General features: G+C 36.8%; 1 protein-coding gene across 1 annotated transcript; it reads left to right on the top strand.

The window, feature by feature from the left end:
* Positions 1–1,558: 1,558 nt before the first annotated feature.
* LOC137393979 (cytosolic carboxypeptidase 2-like) lies at positions 1,559–24,168 on the top strand. Its single transcript, XM_068080696.1, has 23 exons — positions 1,559–1,595; positions 3,881–4,025; positions 6,317–6,562; positions 7,899–8,029; positions 8,161–8,353; positions 8,599–8,753; positions 9,254–9,332; positions 9,743–10,005; positions 10,129–10,253; positions 10,613–10,801; positions 13,949–14,104; positions 14,673–14,818; positions 15,724–15,822; positions 16,556–16,752; positions 17,801–18,011; positions 18,473–18,578; positions 18,686–18,859; positions 20,570–20,629; positions 22,291–22,443; positions 22,618–22,837; positions 23,341–23,572; positions 23,835–23,913; positions 24,068–24,168. Exons 1-23 carry the CDS (start codon positions 1,559–1,561, stop codon positions 24,146–24,148), a joined length of 3,477 nt encoding a protein of 1,158 aa, XP_067936797.1. The 3' UTR covers positions 24,149–24,168.
* The last annotated feature ends 178 nt before the right edge of the window (positions 24,169–24,346 follow it).

The following is a 24,346-nucleotide window of genomic DNA, read 5'->3' as shown; positions in this document are numbered from 1 at the left end:
CAGAACAGGCAGATTTAATCTGAGTGTGAGATGCAGCCCACCTTAGGACATCTCTTGTAGGTTGTCACAAGTAGTACAATCATTGTTTGACTGTATTTTTTTATCACTTTATTGCCAATAATTTCATTTTAAGCAAAAATATTTTAAAAGTTATGCCAAACAAGAACCATAAAAAGGTAACGGTGTTAATTAACAGTTAATCAAATCAAATGGTTTAGCTTATAGCATTTAAAATACCTTTCTTTGTTAAGAGGACAGATATTAGGTGAAACGTTGCTAGTAATAATATACTTCAAAATAATTGTTAGAAGTTGTATACACTTTGTTTGTATTACGTACGCTGAAATGAGTTGAAAGCTGTAACATCATGTCTAAAACGAAGACACAAACCAGGAAGGTATTATAAGAAATATATAATTCATTCAGCTTGATCAAGCTGAGAGTCAAATGGAAGCAGATGTCTTTTCACAGCTTATAAAAGATTACAGAAAATTGTGATAAGAGAACTAGGCTAGTAGAGTGACTCAAGCATGTTTATTTATGTATTAGTAGAATAGTGTCAAGAAAAAGAAACATGTGGGCATGTCGGGTTTTTGTGAGTACTAATATGATAACATCAAGAGATCATTACATGTTGGTATACTTCTCTTGTACAATAGTGTCATCGCACTTTACATGTTTTCGGCTGATCTACAAATTGTTAGCTATGAAGATGGGTTCTTTACATAGTGCTACTATTTGCTTAGCTGGCAATAAGACATCATCTACTAACTAGTATTTAGCAAATATTACTACAGATTTCATATCCAGAAGGTAGGCATAGTCTGAAACTAGCATATATTTGGAGTTGTATGCACTTCTTAACAATAACCCATGTTGTTTGTATTAGATATCTGCTTAATAAAGAATGGTTGATGATTTTGAAACAGTTTCCTGTGTCTTTTTGAATATAACACACAGAGAAATTCGCAAAGGTACATGTATATGCATGCAGAACCCTTCAAATTAGAGCATCGAGTCAGCATTTAATAGGCATAACATGGCAGTACATGTGAAAACAAAGCCTGTGTTCCGTTCAGTGCAGTATGCATAGAATCTCACAAAGTGTCAGTCTAACACCAAGTGACTTTAAAAAGCAAGTACAGGGAAAGCAACAGCAGGCTAATGAACTAGAAGCTCTGCCATGCAAAGTGTTTTTTGATATTGTATTGGTTAATGCTTCACCTCATGCTGCCGGAGTATAGAATTGCATTGAAATGGGTGAACTAAAATTGATCTGGGCATTGTGTTAATGAATTCATTAAAAAACTGCTCCCTAATACTCTATTTTGAATGTTCAGTTATGTATTCAGGAGTCGTAGCGACAGGCAGTCCAAGTCTATACAGGGGTTGTAACTATTTGAAATGTCTCAAATGTTATTCGAGTGCTTGTCAAATAAACACTGAGTTGAAACGGTCTATCAGTAGCAATTGAGTATTTGCTTGAATTATCTTTTATACCCGCTGCCTCTAGTTGATTTCCAACTTACCTCTGACTTTTGCTGACCTTTAGATAAGAATGTCGGATTCAGACGACTCAAGTCAGTGGACAGAAGGTAAGTCATATGCTGAGTTACTTAACTTTTGTCTTTTATCATTGGCTGTACTTTCTGCTACGTCTGGCTACATATCATAGCTGTACTTCTTGCTACGTCTGGCTACATATCATAGCTGTACTTCTTGCTACGTCTGGTTACATATCATTGCTGTATTTCTTGCTATGTCTGGTTACATATTATTGTTGTACTTCTTGCTACGTCTGGCTACATATCATAGCTGTACTTCTTGCTATGTCTGGTTACATATCATTGCTGTATTTCTTGCTATGTCTGGTTACATATTATTGTTGTACTTCTTGCTATGTCTGGCTACATATTATTGCGGTATTTCTTGCTATGTCTGGCTACAGAGCATTGCTGTACTTCTTGCTACGTCTGGCTACATATCATTGCTGTATTTCTTGCTACGTCTGGTTACATATCATTGCTGTATTTCTTGCTATGTCTGGTTACATATTATTGTTGTACTTCTTGCTATGTCTGGCTACAGAGCATTGCTGTACTTCTTGCTACGTCTGGCTACATATCATTGCTGTATTTCTTGCTATGTCTGGCTGCATATCAATGCTGTACTTCTTGCTATGTCTGGCTACATATCATAGCTGTACTTCTTGCTATGTCTGGCTAAATATTATTGCTGTATTTCTTGCTACGTCTGGTTACATATCATTGCTGTACTTTCTGCTACATCTGGCTACATATCATTGCTGTATTTCTTGCTACGTCTGGTTACATATCATTGCTGTATTTCTTGCTATGTCTGGTTACATATTATTGTTGTACTTCTTGCTATGTCTGGCTACAGAGCATTGCTGTACTTCTTGCTACGTCTGGCTACATATCATTTCTGTATTTCTTGCTACGTCTGGCTTCATATCATTGTTGTACTTTTTGCTACGTCTGGCTACATATCATAGCTGTACTTCTTGCTATGTCTGGCTACATATTATTGCTGTATTTCTTGCTATGTCTGGCTACATAGCATTGCAAAGTTGGAAGTTTGAGAAACAAAATTAAAACGGAGCTAGCACCCAATTCTCTTCATACGCGATTGCGTTATTGATTTACTTCGGTTTATGGGCTGCCTACTTAATAGGACAAAATTGACTTCTATTCTCAAGGTTTTTGCAGCAAAAGGTATGCTCCATCAAACAGCAGAAAGCATGATGGTGCTATGTAAGTTGTGACAAATGCAGTTTTTGCTCAGCTGCAAACTTGAAGTTGTTTTTGGTTTCAAACATTTTATTGATGAAGAATTTGAGGTACTTTCTTGCTGAACACCGAGAACCATTTGATGTTGACTGCTTACCAATTCTATACATAACTTTGAGTACAATCAGAAAAAAACGTGTACTTCTGTCATGAATGCTTCTCTTCAAATCACCTACCAACATTATTTTAGATCCAACCTTTGCAATACTTGTAACCTTAAATACTTTCATTCTTCTTTTCACTTAATAAAATAATCACTTTTATTCTCTGAGTTACTTGAGTCTGGCGCTGTTAAACTGACTAGATTACTTCTGTAATCAAACAATGTTATATTTAACTAGAGGATAAATTGGAGAATTCTTTACCACTTTCGTGTCTACATGTCGAACAGTTCTCAAAGTTATCCACCCTTGACATGGACACACTACAGGTTATGCGCTAGACTTTAGTCCTCATTGCTTAATGCATACTACAAGATGTATGCTGCAAACTAGATAATACCGTATATGCTATGTATCATACACTATACATTGTTTACTTCGTGCTACACATTATTTAAGGGCCTCTACACACTTCAGCCTGTAAGCTATACTTTATACAGATGTAAAGCACAGTATGCAAAGCTTAGTTCACAAAGATATCTTTGGAACAAAATAAAGATATCTGTGGAACAAAAAGTTATGTTGTAGTATATTATGCGTGTACACATGCATTTATAACCACCGCGACAAATTTTGGGGAAAATTATGATCATCTATTTGTCACAAACTCTCAGAGGAGGCCGTTTAAGGAAAGATTATAATGCTGACAGCTTGTTTACTCGTTCAACAGCGCAAACATTTGCTCCAGCAGTTCCAACGTTCTCATATGAAATTTATTTACATGTTTTGTTAGTTTTGTGATAGTCATTATATTATAATCATTGTAATAACAAAGCTGGAAACTGTTTCACAACGACTCCCTCCCGACTTACTCAACTCGCATTATTCTATAGGTAATCAATAGAGGCGCTCACGGCCTGTTTATCATGAGTATTCTAACCCAGGTAACTCCAGTTTATTGGTTGACAGATGATGGAGAAGAAGATGAGTGGAAGTCGTCTGTGAAGACAAGGATGGAAGAGGAGTTGGCAAAAAGGGTCGCTGATGCCCTGCCCGAGACACCGCCCTTAGAACGTCTGCGCAAAAGACAGGAAGCAGCGCGTCGTGCACAAGAGTAAGAAAAAAAAACGTTCCATGATACTAGGATATATTCAAGGATATTCCGCTTTGGGCAATGAATGAACTAGCATGTTTTAGGTCTAATTATATTGTGGGCAACCACTTGTGTTAGCCAAAACATAAGTTGTTTTACACAACCATAGCTCAAAAAATGAGCTAACAAGCAAAATCTATGCATATGCATGTACATTTAGAAATGTAAGTATTGTTTAAATATATGTCCAGGTAAGTATTATTTTATTGACTTCTCTATACGGTATGGAAGGCTAAGCATTGGCTTATGACATTGATCTGATGTCAGTCTAAACGCAACTAGGCTTACAACCTTTCATAATATTTTGTGAAACATTCGCAATGTAGCACGAACGAAGTTTTCAAATCAATGGATCGTTTGAATAGTGGCAGTAAGTTATTGGGTAGTTAAGTGTGAAAGGTGTTCAGTGGGGCTAACAGCAAGGGACCGGTATTCAGGCACTGTTCAATGTCTGCTTTAACTCACTATGTCCAAGTGCTTAGCCTTAGTTTCAGAAGAGTCTCGATAAATGGAGGAACTCCTCACTAGCTCAAAATGTCATTTATATTGCTTCTAGCTTATTTCTCAAAACTCTCTGTGTGTAGGAAAGGTCTTGACAGTACAAAGTAGGGCCATTAGCACCTCCACCCTCCCTTTGGTGAGAAGTTGAGGCTGTTCTAGGTTTAACCTTTTGTCTTTGACATATGTGGTAGTTTCAAATATTAAAAATCCTACTTTTGACTCACAGACTATTTTTTAAGCTTTTAAATAAATAAAAAGGTTTGCTGAATAGGCGGTTTAGTGGGAGTTGTCATCGAATGAGTGTTGTTAGAGTGCGGCAAGGATATCGAAACAGTTCGGAACATTTCCCACAGTTGTTAGTAACCTGTAAGAACTTGATTTTACGTCTAGTTGATCATATCGTTTGTCAATAATGAAGAACAGCACAAACACGACAGAAATACTGTCATGTGAACTCGATGTATCAGTATGTATGGTTTTCCTTGTTTTGGTTTTGATCATTTATTGACGTTAGTCTTTCCTTCCTTTGAGTAACCCAAACCACACAAATCCTACTTACCGATAGCTGAGAAGTTAAAGGTCATGTGATCAAAGGATTGAAATATTAGCATGACAAATAGCGGCATATCTGGTCTAAAGTATACATAAGCCTGACTCTACTCACAATGTATTGTGGGCTGTGAATGTAAACTAATACCAGGACATGGGATAATCAGCTGAGTTGATTAGCTGATTACATATTAGCTACTACAGCAAATATCCGTGACTAAATCAGCTACTACAGCAAACATCCGTGACTAAATCCCGTCTTCTTCAGTGACTGATCGTTTTCATCCATTTGTAATAAAATGAAAATCTTTTTTATTCATTCTCGGTGAGTTACAGAGACTCTGAAGATCAGTGTTGCCCATGTTCAATGCCCATGTATATATTGCCAGCGTTCAGCATATTTGTCACCCATGCTCAGAATATCTGTCACCCATGCTCAGGATATCTGTCACCCATGCTCAGCATATTTGTCACCCATGCTCAGAATATCTGTCACCCATGCTCAGGATATCTGTCACCCATGCTCAGGATATCTGTCACCCATGCTCAGCATATCTGTCACCCATGCTCAGTATATCTGTCACCCATGCTCAGGATATCTGTCACCCATGCTCAGCATATCTGTCACCCATGCTCAGGATATCTGTCACCCATGCTCAGCATATTTGTCACCCATGCTCAGAATATATGTTTTCTATGATTTAGAAGTTATATGTAGTTTTGAATAAATGAATATATATATATATATACATACATATACACTATACGTAATTGTATATATTGTATATATATTTCTTTATTAAAAAATTAATATAATGTACAATGTATAAATATATATATATATATATATATATATATATATATATATATATATATATATATATATATATATATATATATATATATATATATATATATGTGTGTGTGTGTGTGTTATATAATAATATAATACATATATATACATATTTATATATATGTAATTGTACATATTATATATAGATTGTGTATACTATTTATAATATATGACACTGACCCGGGACACAGTTTGTTTACTTCAGCCGTGAACTCCATTCCTATAGTAACAACCCAAAGACCACTCAATTACCGCCCTTACTATCCTACAGGCATATCACATGTCTTCTTTTTCTTCCCTTCACGTCTTACTTGTGGAGGTGCCTTTTTACTGTCTCCCATTTTTACAGGTTTGACCCTGATGACCTCAACGCTCATCTAGACTTCTCCGAGGAATTCTACTTGAAACGAGAACAGGAAACGATAAGCCAGATAAAGGGTCGTTTGCTCGGACTAGATGTCTGGGAAAAAGGTAAGCGAGTGGAGGAGGAGGAGCCAGAGGAAGAACAGACTGAAGAGGGGACGCAGATGAAGGAAGTGACAAGGCAATATCAATTTTATGAACCTCGCGATAGACCAGCCGGCGTGTTCCAACAGTAAGTGTTTGTTATTCAAATACATTGAAATGGAAAGCTAAAGAGCAGTGTGGAAAAACAGCCAATTATAACGAAAGTGGTTCAAACTACCGAGATACCTGGTCGAGGTTCTTGTTTCAACAGTGTGATGTCAAGGTTCCTATGCTAACAGTGTGGTGTTGTTCAGGTTCCTATGCTAACAGTGTGGTGTTGTTCAGGTTCCTATGCTAACAGTGTGGTGTTGTTCAGGTTCCTATGCTAACAGTGCTATGTTGTCAAGGTTCCACTGCTAACAGTGTGGAGTTGTTAAGGTTCCTATGCTAACAGTGTGGTGTTGTCCAGGTTCCTATACTAACAGTGTGGTGTTGTTCAGGTTTCACTGCTATCGAGTCAGAGATGCTTGAACAAGTTAAAAAGACTCCACAATGTAAAGGAGTCATCGTCAGACTCAACTTCAGCTTTCAATAAGCAGGTGGAGATAATGCTCAAAGCGTCGAATAATTAACACAAATGTAGTGCTAAAAACCTAATTTGAAACAAAGGTAGTGCCAGAGGTAACATTTCATAATCGAATCTTATACAAATGTGGAAAAAAAAGTCTGGAAAAGGCTCCTTCGATAATGCTGGCCTCATTTCCATAAAACTAATGTATAGGCCTATAGGCCAGGGTTAATACATCCGTCAAATCAGATGCAAGGTTACACATTCATAAGTTTGTTTTGTAAATCTGGATTTGAACTGAACATTTAAACCATGATGGTTCAAAGATCCTCTGAAGCAGTAGCCTCAAATCTCAACAGATATTTAATGCAATTAGAATTGAACTAAAGCTAAGGCTGAGCCTACAGTCAAAGGAATACTAGTTGGGCTCATTTCCTCTACCAGTCAATCAGCTCAATCAGTGTTTAATCAATTAGCTTCTAGAATGTTCCTATTCTTATCCTCTCGCTGAGATTAGGAGCGTTTGGCTAGCCTGAGAAAACCTGGACATCTCCTGCAGAGCCAACTTTTTACAATGCTAGTGTAACTTTATTTTTTCTAGTTGTCTTTGCATGACGTAAGAAGCGTTTGTGAAAAATATTCAGAGTTTTTGGAAGTTGATGGTTCCAAGCCTTTACAATAGCTGCTATTTTTCAAGAGTCTACAGAATACTGAAACCCTTTGCAAAAAATGTCTGCAAACAGACATGCCACCTGTGTCTCCTATATTGTGATTATCAGCTTTCATCAGTTATACGTGGAAATCCTTGTTAAGGAATACTTATCAGGAGCCGGGAATGTGCTGCCCCTAGGACTTATGCTGTATGAAAAGTAAAGGTAAATAAAATTACATGAATTATGTTTTATCTATTACGCAGTTTTGGAGTAGTTGCGAGTACTTCACAGACTTCATTCGATGCCAACTCACTAGTACCTCTTCTGCCACATCCAAAGCTGGAGCATATCATACCCGCAGAACCAGAGCCACTTTACTCCTCAGTGAAATATGGTACGGTGTGATATTCTATTGGCAGCGCTTATTAAGAGATGACAAAGGTTTTATAAAGATATCTGCAACCTTCCTTTAGGCCTCCGCAACCATCCCTAGATATTTGCTTCATGCTTTGGCTCTCCTTGCAGTCATTGGATCAAGAACATATGAGAATCAAGTTACTCCATTTACACACAAATTAAGAGGTTCCGGAATTGTCTATGATTCACAGAAATCTCCAAAAGTGCAAAAAGTGGAACAGCCAACCAACCCACTTATAGCTCCAAATTTAGTCTTCGAGTCACGATTCGAAAGCGGAAACCTTAGACAAGCCAGAAGAGTGTGAGTGATACAAAAGACAGTACATTTATTTTCATCTAATAGTTAAGTATGGTAATCACATCACCTAAAAACTGTCTACAGTGTGTTGTTTGTGTATAATATACCGGTACATATAGTGTCTCGATCATGCTTCCAGCTAGTAGCACACTGTCTACTTTCAGCCTAAGTTTAAACACCTATGATGATGCATTTGTTTGTTTATTGCTATTATGCAATTGCTAAAACTGTATCCCTGTCAATTTTAGAAACCAATTTGAATATGAACTGGTGCTCAAGACGGACATGTTCACCAAGCGGCACACACAGTGGTATTATTTTCGTGTGCAGAATATGGTGCCAGGAATTATATACAAGTTTCGAATAGTCAACCTCTTAAAAAAGGACTCTCTTTACAACTATGGTATGAATCCTCAGTAACAACTGTATGAATCCTTAGTAACTACAATACGAATCAATTTTGGATACAGTTTTGGGTATCTAATAAAGTGCCTCACGGCAGGCAGTTATGTTGCACCTTTTAAAAGCGCAACATGAAATGTTCTGCTGCAAGACAAACTAAAATTACTCTATTAAATATCAGCATGATGGAGACAAGGCTTATTCAAGTCTAATTCATTTTCCTTTTTCATTTTTATCAACAATACACATACACTTAAAATTTGATTTTCAACATTTCATAAAATTCTTGAAGGTTTCCGAGTAAAATTCTTAAGATATTATGGCCTGCTTTAGTGTTAATCTTCTTCACATGTTTAAAGTTTTCTGCAATTTTCATATCTTTGTAGAGCAATTTTAGCTTGATTTTCATTAATATGGTTGTGGCGACACTGCGAGCATGTGTGTTGCCAATAATATCACAGCCTAAGTCTATGTTTTATATATTTATTACACTATGGACAGGTATGCGACCCCTCATGTACTCTGAACAGCTAGTCATTCACAAGAGACAGGGTTGGATCAGACACGGGCATCATATAAGGTGACAAGCACACTGTGGCTGCTGCTCTGTTACGTAAAAACTATCTTGTCTTGTTCAGTTCAAGAACAACTTTTAGTTATATTTTCTATACTGCTGCAAAGCCCATGCATTTGGTATTACCTCATACATGTACGAGTTTCGATACTACAACACGGTTCTTCTTCAAAGTGGTGCATGATTTAGTTTGTCTTCATTTTTTGATCTAGTGCTTGAGTTTTGTGTAAATTTTTAGAAGTTCGGGGTTTGGGATTTTTGTGTGAATATGCATTTAGTTGTGGTTTTGATACAATTAGTTTATTGATCAAAAAATGGAATTGAATGAGTCGCTGTTAGATCAATTGTCCATGACCGGTAGTTGTGGTAAGAGGAGTTTAAGAACGAAGCAAATGCTAATATAACTCTGTTTATAGCTATGGCCGGAATGTTCAGCACCTTCTCAACACTCTGCTCAATCGTGAGATGGCATACTATGAACTGGAGTGGCAGTTGGAATTCCCATACAGAGGGGATACTTGCTACTTCGCGCATTGCTATCCCTTCTCCCACTCAGACCTCAAGATTGATCTCGCATCGTTGACATGTAACAATAGGTACAAGTCATATCTCAAACAGGAAGTGATGTGCACATCACGGGCGGGACATGAGTGCTATTTGCTCACCATAACCAACTTTGGTAAGCCCCTAGAAATGTGTTCTTGAGTCTGAGCTCAATGAGTTGGAATAAAGATTTCCTTAAATGTTGACATAAAGGTGGAAGCACATTCTAAATGGTTTTATATTGAGTATAATGTTACAGAAAAGACACACTGCAATAAGAAGTGTATAGTTGTGTCAGGTCGAGTTCATCCAGGAGAGAGCAACTCCAGTTGGATGATGAAAGGGCTCTATGAGTTCCTGATAAGTGATGATCCGGATGCAAAGGTAGAAGATACATTGAAGCTTTAACAGCTATCAATAAAATTGTTAAAAATGTTTTTATGTAGCAATTTCAAAAGAAAAAATAATGACAGTCTTCAATATAAAAGTAAAATCTAATCTTATAATAGTAGCAAGCCTATTTCAGAAATGAAATTGTTGGTTATTGTTGTCAGTAATACATTCAAAAGGTATTAGAAGATGTAGACAAAACATGCTGTAATAGTAATTTGATAAAAGAGTTGATGATTGGCTAGTTAAAAGTCTCTAAACCAATAAGATGACATTGAGCTTTAGCTCAGTCTCTACAAGATTGCAAAATATACTAACTCGTATGAATGTGATCCAGTAACACAATCCTTCAGGAACTAAGGGATCGATTCGTATTCAAGATCATTCCTATGCTGAACCCGGATGGTGTCATAGTAGGCAACTACAGATGCTCACTGCAGGCTAGAGATCTCAACAGGAACTACCGGTGGCCGAGTAAAGACCGTTTTCCTACAATATGGCACGTGAAGAATCTAGTCGAATCATTGCAACAGGAATCTGGTGTAAGTAGGTTTTTGCTACGACTTGACAAAACTGTCTTTCTACTGCATGTGCTTAATGTTTAGCATGTTGCATAATATAACATAGCATAATAATATAATTAAATTTATAATTGTTTTATTTATATTTGTTTTAATTATATCTAATATATTTATAACTTATTTATTTATTATTTATAATTATATTAAGTTATATAATAATAATAATAATTATAATGTATAATAATACTGTGTAGTAAGTAGCATCTCTGTTGCTTCTCATGCAAAACTTTTACCACTTCTACATTCTTCTAGTGACACGGCTAGATTCGTTTTTACTAATTCAGAATTCTACATCGAAACTTATCTATTCATTACCTTGAGTTACCTTCACTTAACATATTGAATGTCTTTTAAAACCAGACCAGTGAGCATTGATCAAAACTCCAAATACGGCATTTATAAAACACTCACATAACAAATATGAAAAATTAAGTAATTGTCTCCCCTCACCCATTCAGTTCCTGAGATCCATCTTTATTGAGGGCGGTGTAACGAACAGCCTCAACCACAGTCTTCCAAAATAGTCTTCATTGCGCTGTGACTCCACTGCTCCAATTACCCAGCAAACTGATGATCATGTCTTAGATTATCAGCTAACTATTTTACCAGTTGTTATTCCTGTCAGTGGTTATACCCATCAGTGGTTATACCCATCAGTGGTTATACCTGTCAGTGGTTATACCCGTCAGTGGTTATACCCGTCAGGGGTTATACTCGTCAGGGGTTATACCCGTCAGTGGTTATACCCGTCAGTGGTTATACCCGTCAGTGGTTATACCCGTCAGTGGTTATACCCGTCAGGGGTTATACTCGTCAGTGGTTATACCCGTCAGTGGTTATACCCGTCAGTGGTTATACGTTATCATGAAGATAGCATTGCTGATAGAACACGCGTAGGCTTGAATAGAAAAAATGCTGCATGAGAAAGATTTCTAGTTTCGATATGTCAAGTCGTAATAATAGTAATAATAATAATAATAATAATAATAATCAAACAAGAAAGCAAAGAGGTATGTAATAATCATAGAAAACAAGTTGTAAAACAGTTTAGTTTACTTTTGCATACCAGTATATCTCAAAACAGTTGTAAAAATCGCCAAGAGTTTGTATCGCTAACTGTCATTGACTACAATCAAATAGCAAAAAATGGAGAAAATAAAGTTTAGCTTGAAATGCTTTGATACAAAATTATTAAAAACAATTCAGTTGCATTTTTTTCATGTATCATAACAGAAAATGCACTTAAACAAATGGAATGAAGAGTGTTATGTCTTTTTATATTTGTACACTTGGTAGGAATAATAACAATGAATATGTAGTTCAGTGGTGTATATTTGTACCTCTTTTCTGTAAAGAGCTCCACTTATGAACGGTGCCTACAAAGCAAACTGAAGATATAAACTGCTTCCTCCAAACAAAACTGAGCTGTGTAATAATAGTATTTTAGTAAAGTATAACTTATCAAGAAGTTCTATAAATAGCGAGCTTTTTTCTATAAAGCTGATCATGTAGCTGATCATTTATGATGTTTATGATATATCATATATGTCCCTACATATGTAGCTTCATATGTAGCTTCATATGTAGCTATATATTTAGCTATATACATGTATGTAGCTATATATTTAGATATATACATGCATATAGCTATATATTTAGCTATATTCATGTATGTAGCTATATATGTAGCGATCATCAAGCTCATTTGTAAGCATTCCTGTAGCCCGTCAAACAGTGCATCATATAATTGATGTACATATAATGTTGAAACATGTCAGAATGGATCTCAAGTAGTCATAAATGTTAGCTGCTGATTTTGGTACTTGTCTTTGACTTTAGCTGCAGCATCAGTGGCATCATGTAAGAATGAGTAACTAGAAACAATCTATTATCAGCCATTGTTGTAAGGCTGATCCTAGGAAACAAGCTAAATGAACTTACGGCCGCCATCTTGTTAGTTAATAATATGAACCAATGGTATGCAGTTTTCCTGCTTTCCTAAATTAAGTTTAAAAGATTGAATTGAGAACTTGGAAGCAGCAGAGGTCTATTATTACTCTTACTACAGCCCTGCATCTTGTATTGTTAAGTCAATATTTCTTGTTATCATTTGGCTGACCTGAGTCTAGCTATCTGTCATATGCCCAGTCATATGTATAGCTATCTGTCATATGTCAAGTCATATGTATAGCTGTCTGTCATATGTCCAGTCATATGTATAGCTGTCTGTCCTATGTCTGGTCATATGTATAGCTGTCTGTCATATGTCCAGTCATGTGTATAGCTGTCTGTCATATGTCCAGTCATTTGTATAGCTTTCTGTCATATGTCTGGTCATATGTATAGCTGTCTGTCATATGTCCAGTCATATGTATAGCTGTCTGTCATATGTCCAGTCATTTGTATAGCTTTCTGTCATATGTCTGGTCATATGTATAGCTGTCTGTCATATGTCCAGTCATATGTATAGCTGTCTGTCCTATGTCTGGTCATATGTATAGCTGTCTGTCATATGTCCAGTCATGTGTATAGCTGTCTGTCATATGTCCAGTCATTTGTATAGCTTTCTGTCATATGTCTGGTCATATGTATAGCTGTCTGTCATATGTCCAGTCATATGTATAGCTGTCTGTCATATGTCCAGTCATATGTATAGCTGTCTGTCCTATGTCTGGTCATATGTATAGCTGTCTGTCCTATGTCCAGTCATATGTATAGCTGTCTGTCATATGTCCAGTCATATGTATAGCTGTCTGTCCTATGTCTGGTCATATGTATAGCTGTCTGTCCTATGTCCAGTCATATGTATAGCTGTCTGTCATATGTCCAGTCATATGTATAGCTGTCTGTCATATGTTCAGTCATATGTATAGCTGTCTGTCATATGTCCAGTCATCTGTATAGCAATCTGTAATATTTCCAGTCATCTGTATAGCTATCTGTCTTAAAATTTCTCCACTTATGTTGTCTGTACTGAGTTCCTCTAGAGCGGTAAACAAATATAATTGAAAGCATGAGGCAATGGGGCAAATGCTTTCCCTTTGCCTGAGAGCAGGGATCGTAAGGAGCAGCCAACCCACTTATGCAAACTTGTAATTCCATTTACAGGTGTTTGTCTATTGTGATTTCCATGGGCACAGTCGGAGGGCGAATGTCTTCATGTACGGTAACAGCTTGGCTGACCCGAGCAACCCTGATGTAAATGGTGGAACTATCAAAGATTTCTTGAGTGAGAGGATGTTGCCATTCATGATATCCCAGCTGGTAAGCATTTTATTATTTTTACAATGATAGTGGTTGTTTAGCATTAACTGTGATGGAAGTTGTCTGTCCTTATTGTCCAACCTATGTAAATGACTACTTTTTTGGTTCTCAAATTATGAAAAAACTACAAGGCTTGGCATCATCCATGTATACGTACGGTTGTATGTGTTATGTATAAAAGTTAAAATATACCAACGGCTAAAGTTTAGGCTGTAGAGGTTTCTGCACGATTCTCAATGGTTGTCCAGTTGTCTCAGCAATTGAGAAAGTTTTACAAATGACTATCTCTATATTCTTATTTGTTTCTTTCATGATTGTGTACAGTTAAAACGCAAATGCTGATGCGCACACACAACAAACAGACCCATTCTCAGCAGAACAAAATGAATCATTACAGAATACGAGGGATGTTTGTACACATTAACATTTACAACATGTAATCTCTGTACCCACAACACACTTTAATACCACTGCTAAAGTAAATTAATGTTTATGAGAAGTTGGCCGAGCTGCAACACCCTCTTTCAACCTTTGGAGTCATATAATAATTTATTTATGGTGTTTTTAGGATCCAGAAATGTTCAACTTTCAAGGCTCAAGGTTTGCAATAAGGAAGTGCAAGGAGTCAACAGGCAGAGTTGTTATGTTTCGACAGCACAACATCGCAAATAGCTTTACTATGGAGGCAACATTCTCAGGGACCAAAATCGACCAGTGAGTTGGGTCTGTCATCATCAAGCCTAACTTTTCAGTTACACACAGCATCAAGTTTAAAGCTCAAGGATTCAATAACCTGCAATTGGAATTCTAGAATTTTCTAAACCGCGTGCTACTTATACTAAACGTCTAGGTCAAGGATTCCCAACCTTTTTCATTCAATTCCCCTTTTGCCTTTTCATAAATTTGGTTTCTCCGCACTTTTAACTCACATGATTAAAAATAACCAATACAAATTATAATCCCATTTAATTGTACATATCTAAACATATACCAACATACTATTAATTTTTATACAGCACGCATTCAACACACAACTAAACATGGCCTTCAGCATGGTGGTGAATCGGTTTATGACTAGGTTAACTTGCTATCCAATCAAAATCTGGATGGATGTGTTCACATATATTTGGGTTCTGACTAGTAGCTCATTATTAGCAACTAGTGTTATAGATAAAATCAAAATGTTAAATGATGAAACACAAACTCACACGGGACTCTAGGACAAACATCAAATCAGACACCTCTCTGTTTCTCCGTTGTATATTCAAAATTCTCTTCTGGGGAGAAATTCTTCCCTAGTTGGGAACCGCTGGTCTGGGTTGTTGTGGTTGGTCAGCTACCCCTGATCTAGGTTGTTGTGGTTGGTCAGCTACCCCTGGTCTAGGTTGTTGTGGTTGGTCAGCTACCCCTGGTCTAGATTGTTGTGGTTGGTCAGCTATCTACAACTTATAAATTTATCCAGCTATGAAGATACATTGCAAATTTATCTAATTTTTTTCCGTTTGTTTCAAGGTTTTGATGCGAGATGATTAAATCTGTGCAATTATTGATGTTTGTCTCTAAACGCTTTGCTAAACTGCTGCCTGTTGCAATAATTACACACAGAAGGCGTGTTGTAGAGATGGAGCAAGGCATTATAATCAACAGGACTTCATGGACGCTGGCGCACTGTTTGCAAGAGGCGTGCTGCGCTACTCTAAAGCCATAGAAGACAAAGAGTAAGTCGATGAGTCTCATATTAACTAGAGATAACTTTTAAGAGTTACTATAGAAGGTCAAGGTCATTATGTCCTGATTACTAAAGCTGCATAGTGGTGATAATGTCCATAACTTCTACACATTTTAATGAGTTTTATTCAGTGGATTACTAAAATATTTCTCAATTGCTGATCATCACTACTGCAGGTCTTCTAGTTCACCTGCTGACTCCTTGAAGTCCTTTCAGTCTACCTGCTGACCATTTATAGCTTTTGTAGTCCATCTGTTGACCACTTATGGTTTTCACAGTTTACCTGTTGACCAGTCATAAGTGCTTCTCCTGCTAACCAACCACAGTTCTTGTAGCTTAACTTCTAACCAATCATAGTTCTTGTAGCTTGTCTACTAACCAATCATGGTTCTTATAACTCATCTGCTAAGCAATCATAGTTCTTGTAGCTCACCTGCTGACCATCACAGCTCTTATAAATCAAAAAATTGTTTCTTTGTTTACAACTTGTTAAACCTTGACTTTATTCAACACGCTTATAAATTATATACCAGGTGTAAATGCGTTATATTCAGTAACTCCCAATACCCTGTGACATTTTAGTATGCTAACAGTTAGCCTTATGACAGATGGTAAAAATTGATGGAAAGAAAATTAATTGCTCTAATCATTACATAAATAGAAAAACTGCAGCTACAAATACCATAGTTACAATGTCATCATAATGCACTGCCTCGTTTTAGAGTGGAGGCTCAAGCCTTTCTCCAATTAGCCAAAGACATTACGCAGCAGGTATTGAACAACTCTATTAAACGTAAGCTCATCACGACCACAAAACAGGTCTGTGAAAGTCAAACTGCCGAAGGTGAACAACCAGAGAAAGAGTCGACCGAAGAAGATAATTCTATTGGTGAATCAGCCAAGGGACAACCATCCTCAAGTATGTACATCATAAGCATCTCATTGTTGGGTAGCAAAAACATTTGAGACTCCCTATAAATAATTAAAAAGACTTGAGGCCCAGTATATGTATAGATTATTAAAAAAATTGAAATTCACGATAGATTAGCAGAGCAACTTGAGACTCGCTACAGATTAGTAGGGAGACTTGAGACTCGTTATAGATTAGTAGGGAGACTTGAGACTCACTATAGATTAGTAGAGAGACTTGATAATCACTATAGACTAGTAGGGAGACTTGATAATCACTATAGACTAGTAGGGAGACTTGAAACTCACTATAGACTAGTAGAGAAACTTGAGACTCACTATAGATTAGTAGAGAGACTTGAGACTCACTATAGATTAGTAGAGAAACCTGATGCTCACTATAGACTAGTAGGGAGACTTGAGGCAAACGATAGATTAGTAGAGAGACTTGAGACTCACTATAGATTAGTAGAGAAACCTGATGCTCACTATAGACTAGTAGGGAGACTTGAGACAAGCGATAGATTAGTAGAGAGACTTGAGACTCACTATAGATTAGTAGGGAGACTTGAAACTCACTATAAATTAGTAGAAAGACTTGAGACTCGCTAAAGATTAGTAACAAGACTTGAAACACACTATGTGATGTCATTTCACACTTTTTTTGGCATCTTAACCGCGATCAAGTTTTATCAATTCTAATCTTACACATCTCAACAGTCAGATAACTTAAAACATCAAAAAAATCGCAAATGTTAGAAAAAGTACCAATTCTTTTGAATAAAATCTACTAAAATTTTGTGCAAGTTTATTTTGACACATGTTGGTAAGTTTATGATTTGTAAATTGAGAAAAATGCATGTCTAGTGTAAAGTGGGTAAATGCTAGTCAATTACCTGTGAATCAGTTTAAAAAATATATTTCCTTATTTAGGTCTGAAGAACAAAACATGAAACGATGAACATGTTTAGGTTCTAGGCTGGTCACACTCACTACAGCTAAATAGAGTCACCACCTTTAACTATGCATACAAATTATTTTGTTCTCTTTATCTTTAGCGAACAGAAGGGATAGCAAGAGTCGGAAAAAGGGGAGGGGAGCGGCAAACAACTACTCCGATGAAGCTGACCCTGGAATCAGCGTCAGCCATGCAAAGGCAGCGATGGAGCAACTTAAACTCATCACAGACAGCAATGAGAATTCTCTTCAGGAGTGCTTTGGTCTACTAGAGAACCTTTCTATAGTGTCCAGCTTTACCCAACAATCAGAGTAGGTAGCTTTGAGGAAAACATTAGAAATAATCTGAATGGGTGTGTCTTTTCCTTAGTACCACTTACAAGTAGATGGATAAATACTTACTTGTAGTTGGATGGTCATTTATCTATGTATTTCCTTTAGTTGTTTTATTTACTAAACTATTAATCATCCATCTCACGGATTTAACCCACTTGTATATAGGTATACATAAAATTAAAGATGAAATGGTTGTCTTGTTACAAGTATTATAAAGCTGACTTGTGTGTAATATTTTGTAATACTGTATGTTGTAATATGGGTAAAGTAAGTGCCAGTGACCATCAGGATGTGCAACAGCTTTAAACACAACGGCTTAAAGCACAGTTTGTAAACCAAGTGAATACGTCGTCCGCCCTGGTAAATTCCATGCCTAACTTTGGTATTTATTTCTATGAAATCTTAGAGCTCTTTTGAGACTCTGCATTTCTTTGCAGATCTAGTGACAGCGATAGTGAGTCTGAACCCGAAGTGTCTCAAGAGAAACCTAGAAAGAAAAAAAAGAAAAACAAAAAAAAGAAAGACAACAAAAAAGCTGGAAAGGTGATCAAATTAGCCACGATTTTTGGGAGTTGTCTATACATGTACAGCTACTATTAACTTGTTATGTAACGAGGAATCTGTGTTGCTGCAACTATTTTATTTTGTAGACACTTTCTAATATTAGTGATGAATATGTTTTGAGGAACTTCAAGCCCGCTGCTACAAAGACATCAAAACCAAGTAATGCTACGGGCGCACCTGCGGGTGGGCAGCCCAAACAAATAGGATATTCATCTGCGCCTCCAAGACAGTCGCAAGAAGAGGATTCAGTCAAACTAGCGGTAAGTTTTACAGCTTGAAACATGGCTGATAGTATCAAATGATTGTGTTCTTATTGCAATAAGCTGTGCCGAGTCTGACGAGCTTGCTCCCAAAGGCACCTTTATTTGACCTTCAATTATCCGCTGCGAAATGCGTGTACACCTAATCATGAGTCTCAGCGACTGCGATGTTGCTATCTACCAGAAATATTTTGTGCAGAACCAAACTGTGATGCTTGGCTGTCAGTTGACCAACAGCATGTTATGGTTGCATTCAACCGCTACACTTTTTTCATTTATTCGTACTATAATAAGGGCATTTTTATTTCAGTGATTTGGCTAACTAGCAGCCAATTCTAGTTAAGATATTATGAATATGTAAAGTTTTTAAGTCCTTATCACCATGGAATCTTGCATTATGAATTTTAAAGATTTTACTGCAAAAATTGCATTTGTAAGTTTTATGAATGGCCATTACTGCGTATCATTGTGTGAATCGGAGATACCTAATCTAATTTCTGATATACTTTCAGAATTATTACTCGTTTTTGAGAAATCAAAAATTGATTATATCAAATGATAGACACTCTCTTGGTTTCCTGTAAATACATGTAATTTGTGAAAATTTTATGGTGTAAAAAGAGGAGAGGGTGTAACTTTAAGTTAGACTGGCTCACATGTCACATTGCAATCATTAATCCCGCGGTAACAAGACTGTAAATTAAGAAGAATATTCAATGATTCACTTCAATTTACATCAATTTTCACTTTATTTTATAATTCAAAAACAAAAGCTGCAATTTCATATTCTCTCACAAGTTTTTATTATGTGACATATATTGGCATACTAGCTGTGCCTCCCGGCGTTGCCCGGGTAATAAAAAAGTCTTTGGACAGAAAATTGATTTGTATTTAAGATAATTATAACAAAATTTGCCATTCTAACTTTCAAACTACATATCTTGAGAAAATTTTTTTGTTTTATAAACAATGAGAAGTAGTGAGAGTTGCTCGCTATTACTCAGTTTAATAATGTGAGCGAACAGCTTCTCGTGACGTTATGCTATGACCCGCGTCATATGCAAAGCAGTTAGGTATTTGCTCTCATATACTGACTTATATTGGCAAGTTAGCAATTTGATTTCTGCAGTCTAGTGGGTAAGGCGTTAGACTGGTGAACAGCAGGGTCAACGTTCGAGTCTTTTTCGGTACGGATTATTTTTCCAAGATTTTAAGATCTTTAGCCGGACAATCAATCCTACAAACCTACATACGACAAACATTAAGAAATATATATATAGATTACAATAGATTCCAGCTTGATAGCTCTAGTGTGCTTGACAATTTGCTTCAAATTTTAAGAAACTAAATAAAAATAGCACCCAGGTCACATGACCTGTTGCAAACCATTCAAATTTAGTTTTGTTGTGTTGCTAACAGATAGCTCTTTCAGCCTAGGTGAAAGTTATCTACTTCAATATTTATGGTAGGACAACTCTACAAAACTATTGTTACATATACGTAACATGGGTACTGTGACCATGGGTAATGGGGAGTTAACTCCATATGGGTAGTGGGGGGGGGGTTAATTCCACATAACCTATTTGAGATACATAATCTTCAAGAGATTCTATGACTAATCAACAATTTGGCCTTCTATAATCAGTTGCCCTACATTGTGTCGGCTACTCTATAATGTTGCATCTAGATATATTGGTCAGATCTTTACAGGTCCTTCCAGCTATTAAGGACCAGGAAGGAGAACCTACATTGTCAGTCAGCTCTGCAGGGGTAAGCTCACCCATATAGATATTACTTTATACTGTTATACTAGTTTAAGCACGCCTAGTAAAGCTGACCACTACATTTGATATGTCTGAGACTGTAAAATACACCAAGTCAGGATAAACATATCATGACTGAAATCTTCAGTATTTATAAAGCTGTAATGTCTGAGTGGGTAGAAGAGCTCATGATTAAAACTGATTGACCAATCATGGGCAAGAATAATTTGAACATTATTGAAAAAGAGTTTCTCACTAAAAAACCTATAGGTGTAAAACCATTTTAAGGAGTAATTATCCTTTCTGTTTTACATTTAATTCCAGTTTCATGTATTGGCATGTATTCTTTAACCCAAGGTGTATAAGTAAACACATGAAGTGGCTGAGAAATAGGAAAAGATAATCTTCGCGTTCTATTTTAATTTCTATATCCACATCAATATTTATTTTTAAAGCATTCATCCTTCATATCCTAGGAAGCTTTTTTATTATTACATTGTAGTCATAACTAAGAAATGCTAGTGTTGGGTTCGCTTAATCGGTCTTTCACTGACATACTTGTGGTTGGACCATGATTAGCCTCATGCAGCTGGATAGTAAAACATGAGCTAAAGCTGTAAATGGTTGTCTATGCATGAGTAGTAAGACAAGTGTACATATATTTTGGTGTTACTTTTTTTCACAGGTCGTATCCTCAAGGATATGTCATATTTTTCCCGATAGCCCTGAGAGTAGCTTCAAAATTCCATCTTGGCAGCATTATTCTAGTACAGCGCCTTTAGCATTGACCACTAGCATATCTTACACTAACCAGAACTGTCTAAGCAATCCCATCAGCGTAGCCAATATTCTGGAACAATGTGACATTAGGGTAAGAGACAGTAGTCATATAAGCATCCCCAACCATAGCTACCCCAAACAGCTTCCCCAAATTCCAAAGTCCGTGTAGGTAGACTACGTATAAATATGTCCCCACCATAGAGGAAACTACTCATCGATGGTAAGATGGAGCACTTCTAGCTAGTCATTTAGATCATCTCTTTCTTTCCAACTTATTTCATTTTAAAAACATCCTCTGTCTTTGTTGTGTTACCTTTTGTTCCAATTAGTAGCACCAAGAAAGTGTGGCTACAGTGAATCTGCTGCTTTCTTATGGGCAGCATAGAATCTTCGTTTCAGCTTGTTTGATCCCCAATACTGTTTTTCTTCTTTGGCTATCAGAAACTACTAATTTGTACATATTCCATAGTGTGTGAACTCTTTGTTGTTTCAAGCTAGTGTGGTAGCGCATGGATTGCCAGCTAGATCTACATTATGTACATGAATATATAAACCTTTGACGAAGTTGTCTGCTCCTAACACACTATTTTTATGGGCAGCCAACTTCTAAAGCTTGATTACTGTTTGGTATTTGAGCATTTAAAGTTTAGTCGATTTCCACAACTCTCAGTTATCTAAATTATTTTTCAATCAATGGTTTATAGAGAATTGATCTCAGAAGCCCAAATTGTTCTACTGCAAACATTAAAAATGGCAGAAAAAGCATTTCGAAAACTGTTGTGCAATGACAAGATTTTCAACAAATGTCCTTGTTATTTTTAATCTCACTTTTGGGATGCATTTAATTACCACTTTTGACAAAGTCCATACTGTCAATTGATTTTTTAGATGGAAGATAAGGCAAGATGTAACCAAATATTTGGAGCATCCCTAGACAGCGCTGATAAGCTTCAGTCAGGATTTGCCAACCCATACCAACACAGGTCTAATGGAGGGATACCATGCTATTCTGAAGAAAGAAGCCTAGAGCGTGCCGCTAAGGTAACATACAGCTTGCTCCATGGTTTTGAGACAAGTTAAATCACTATTAGCATACTTTAAAACCTCAATTTATAAGCATTAGAGGATTTTAATATGGCCTTTTTCATACATACGGTATGTACTAATCGGTTTGGATCCACATAAACTCGAAAGTTAAAACCTTGCTATATACAGAAAATGGCTGAGCTCCAGAAGAAGGTAGAAGAAAAGGCAAAACGCCAACATAACTACCACCACAACCCTTACAACTCTAATGACTACGCACCAGAATTCGACCTTGACCTTCAAGAATTGAATGCCCTCAAGCTTGAAAAGAAGCATGTTCAAGACAGTTTTAACAAGTCTATCAGAATGCTCACTCAATCATGTATACCTGACCTGGATTACTACCGAGGTGAAGGCCATTTGTAATTATTACATTGCTGGCTTAGAGGCTGTCTTTAATAATCATTTAAGAGTTGTCAGAGCCTAACGTTTATCTATACCAGTAGAAACCAGTAGACAATAGCAATGCAATAGATGTTATTGTAATGTTAACAATAACATAGAAAATTGACATATCATTGCGCACGCATGCATTGTTAACCATGTTAACAATGCATGCATGTACACCATGATATCGGCAGGTTTACAGATATCGCTTTGCGAAATACTTACATGGCCAGTCTTTGCCTCGAGTACAATCAAATTTTGAAACAGGATTAGTCAAAGACTTTTAGTTAGACTGAGTACCACTAAACAAGTAGATATGCATAGCTGTTGTTTAACAGACTGAACAACACCCAATCATGAGACATTATTAACTTCAAAACAATGTACGTGAATGAACTAACACCGCTGAGCCTACCAGGTGCCTCGAATGCAGACTGTATTTATAACAAGCATCTACTCTGACAGGTAAATTAGAGCACGGAAACATTCCATCCTTCGAGTCAAACTTGGGTGACATGAACAACTTGGGTGACTTGAGTAACTTACACAGAAGAAAACATAAGTCACTAACACCTATTAATGGCCCGTCGCGTGATTCAAACGGAGGCAAGTGGCAGTGGTACCCGCAAGAGTCTACTCACGCTCGAGAACGCAATCTTCCAGGAAACCACAAAAGCCGAGATCTTTCACAAAAGGGGTAAGCGCAATAAAAGATTTGAAATGATTAATACTAAAATCCACCAGTTGTATACCTGTACTAAAGTTTTGTAGATCATGATTACGCTTCTAGCTTGAGGCCTGGAAAGTATCATGTACAAATTCACAAACCACGTTATCTTTGCTAATAGCTGGTGTAATGGTAGGCGCAGAACTTACCAATACTACCAACACCAAACAGTGTGTCTAAGTTGTCACGCTAGGTCCTATCATTAAATATACTAATCAATGGCTAATTGCAGGATGCCCCCGAATGTTCTAGTTGGAACGAGAAAACAAGCTGCAGGCAAGCCCGCGTTTCCTCCAGTAAGACTGGGGCCAGTAAGTTCACAACTACACTACTACAGTACTTGTTTTTATAATATTGATCAGATTTTTAAGCCATGGTATTTCTTCCGATATGGGGTAAACTAGATAGCCAGTTGAAGTGGCTACGATCCTTTCAATAGGAAATACCTGCTATTTTTATGTGTAGGCACCGAGGGCCCCACAAGCCTCCAGACTAAAGAATAGCCTGCGAGTGAACCCCCTGCACTATCAGCATGGCTGTGAATGAGGATGAGGAGACAACAGCTAGTGGTATTCCCCTTCACACTGTATGGTGCTAAATACAACTGCTCAATGCTCACACTGCTCTTCATCAAACTGACAGGAGACGATTACTCCCTCAGTTACATTGTAATATTTATGTATAGTACAGGCATGAGTGAAAAGGTTGTCTATTCAAATGATAATTTTCATGTAAATGTAAAAA

Source organism: Watersipora subatra, chromosome 4 (assembly GCF_963576615.1).
Source record: "Watersipora subatra chromosome 4, tzWatSuba1.1, whole genome shotgun sequence".
NCBI lineage: Eukaryota > Metazoa > Bryozoa > Gymnolaemata > Cheilostomatida > Watersiporidae > Watersipora > Watersipora subatra.
This window is presented reverse-complemented; position numbering and strand designations above follow the sequence as displayed.

What these genes read in the sequence shown, in the direction of transcription:
- LOC137393979 (XM_068080696.1), top strand. Translation starts at nt 1,559, where the DNA reads ATGTCGGATTCAGACGACTCAAGTCAGTGGACAGAAG. An exon ending in GTGATGATCCGGATGCAAAG is followed by an intron (nt 10,254 to 10,612) that starts GTAGAAGATACA and finishes ACAATCCTTCAG; the next exon opens with GAACTAAGGGATCGATTCGT. An exon ending in CAAGGGACAACCATCCTCAA is followed by an intron (nt 16,753 to 17,800) that starts GTATGTACATCA and finishes CTTTATCTTTAG; the next exon opens with CGAACAGAAGGGATAGCAAG.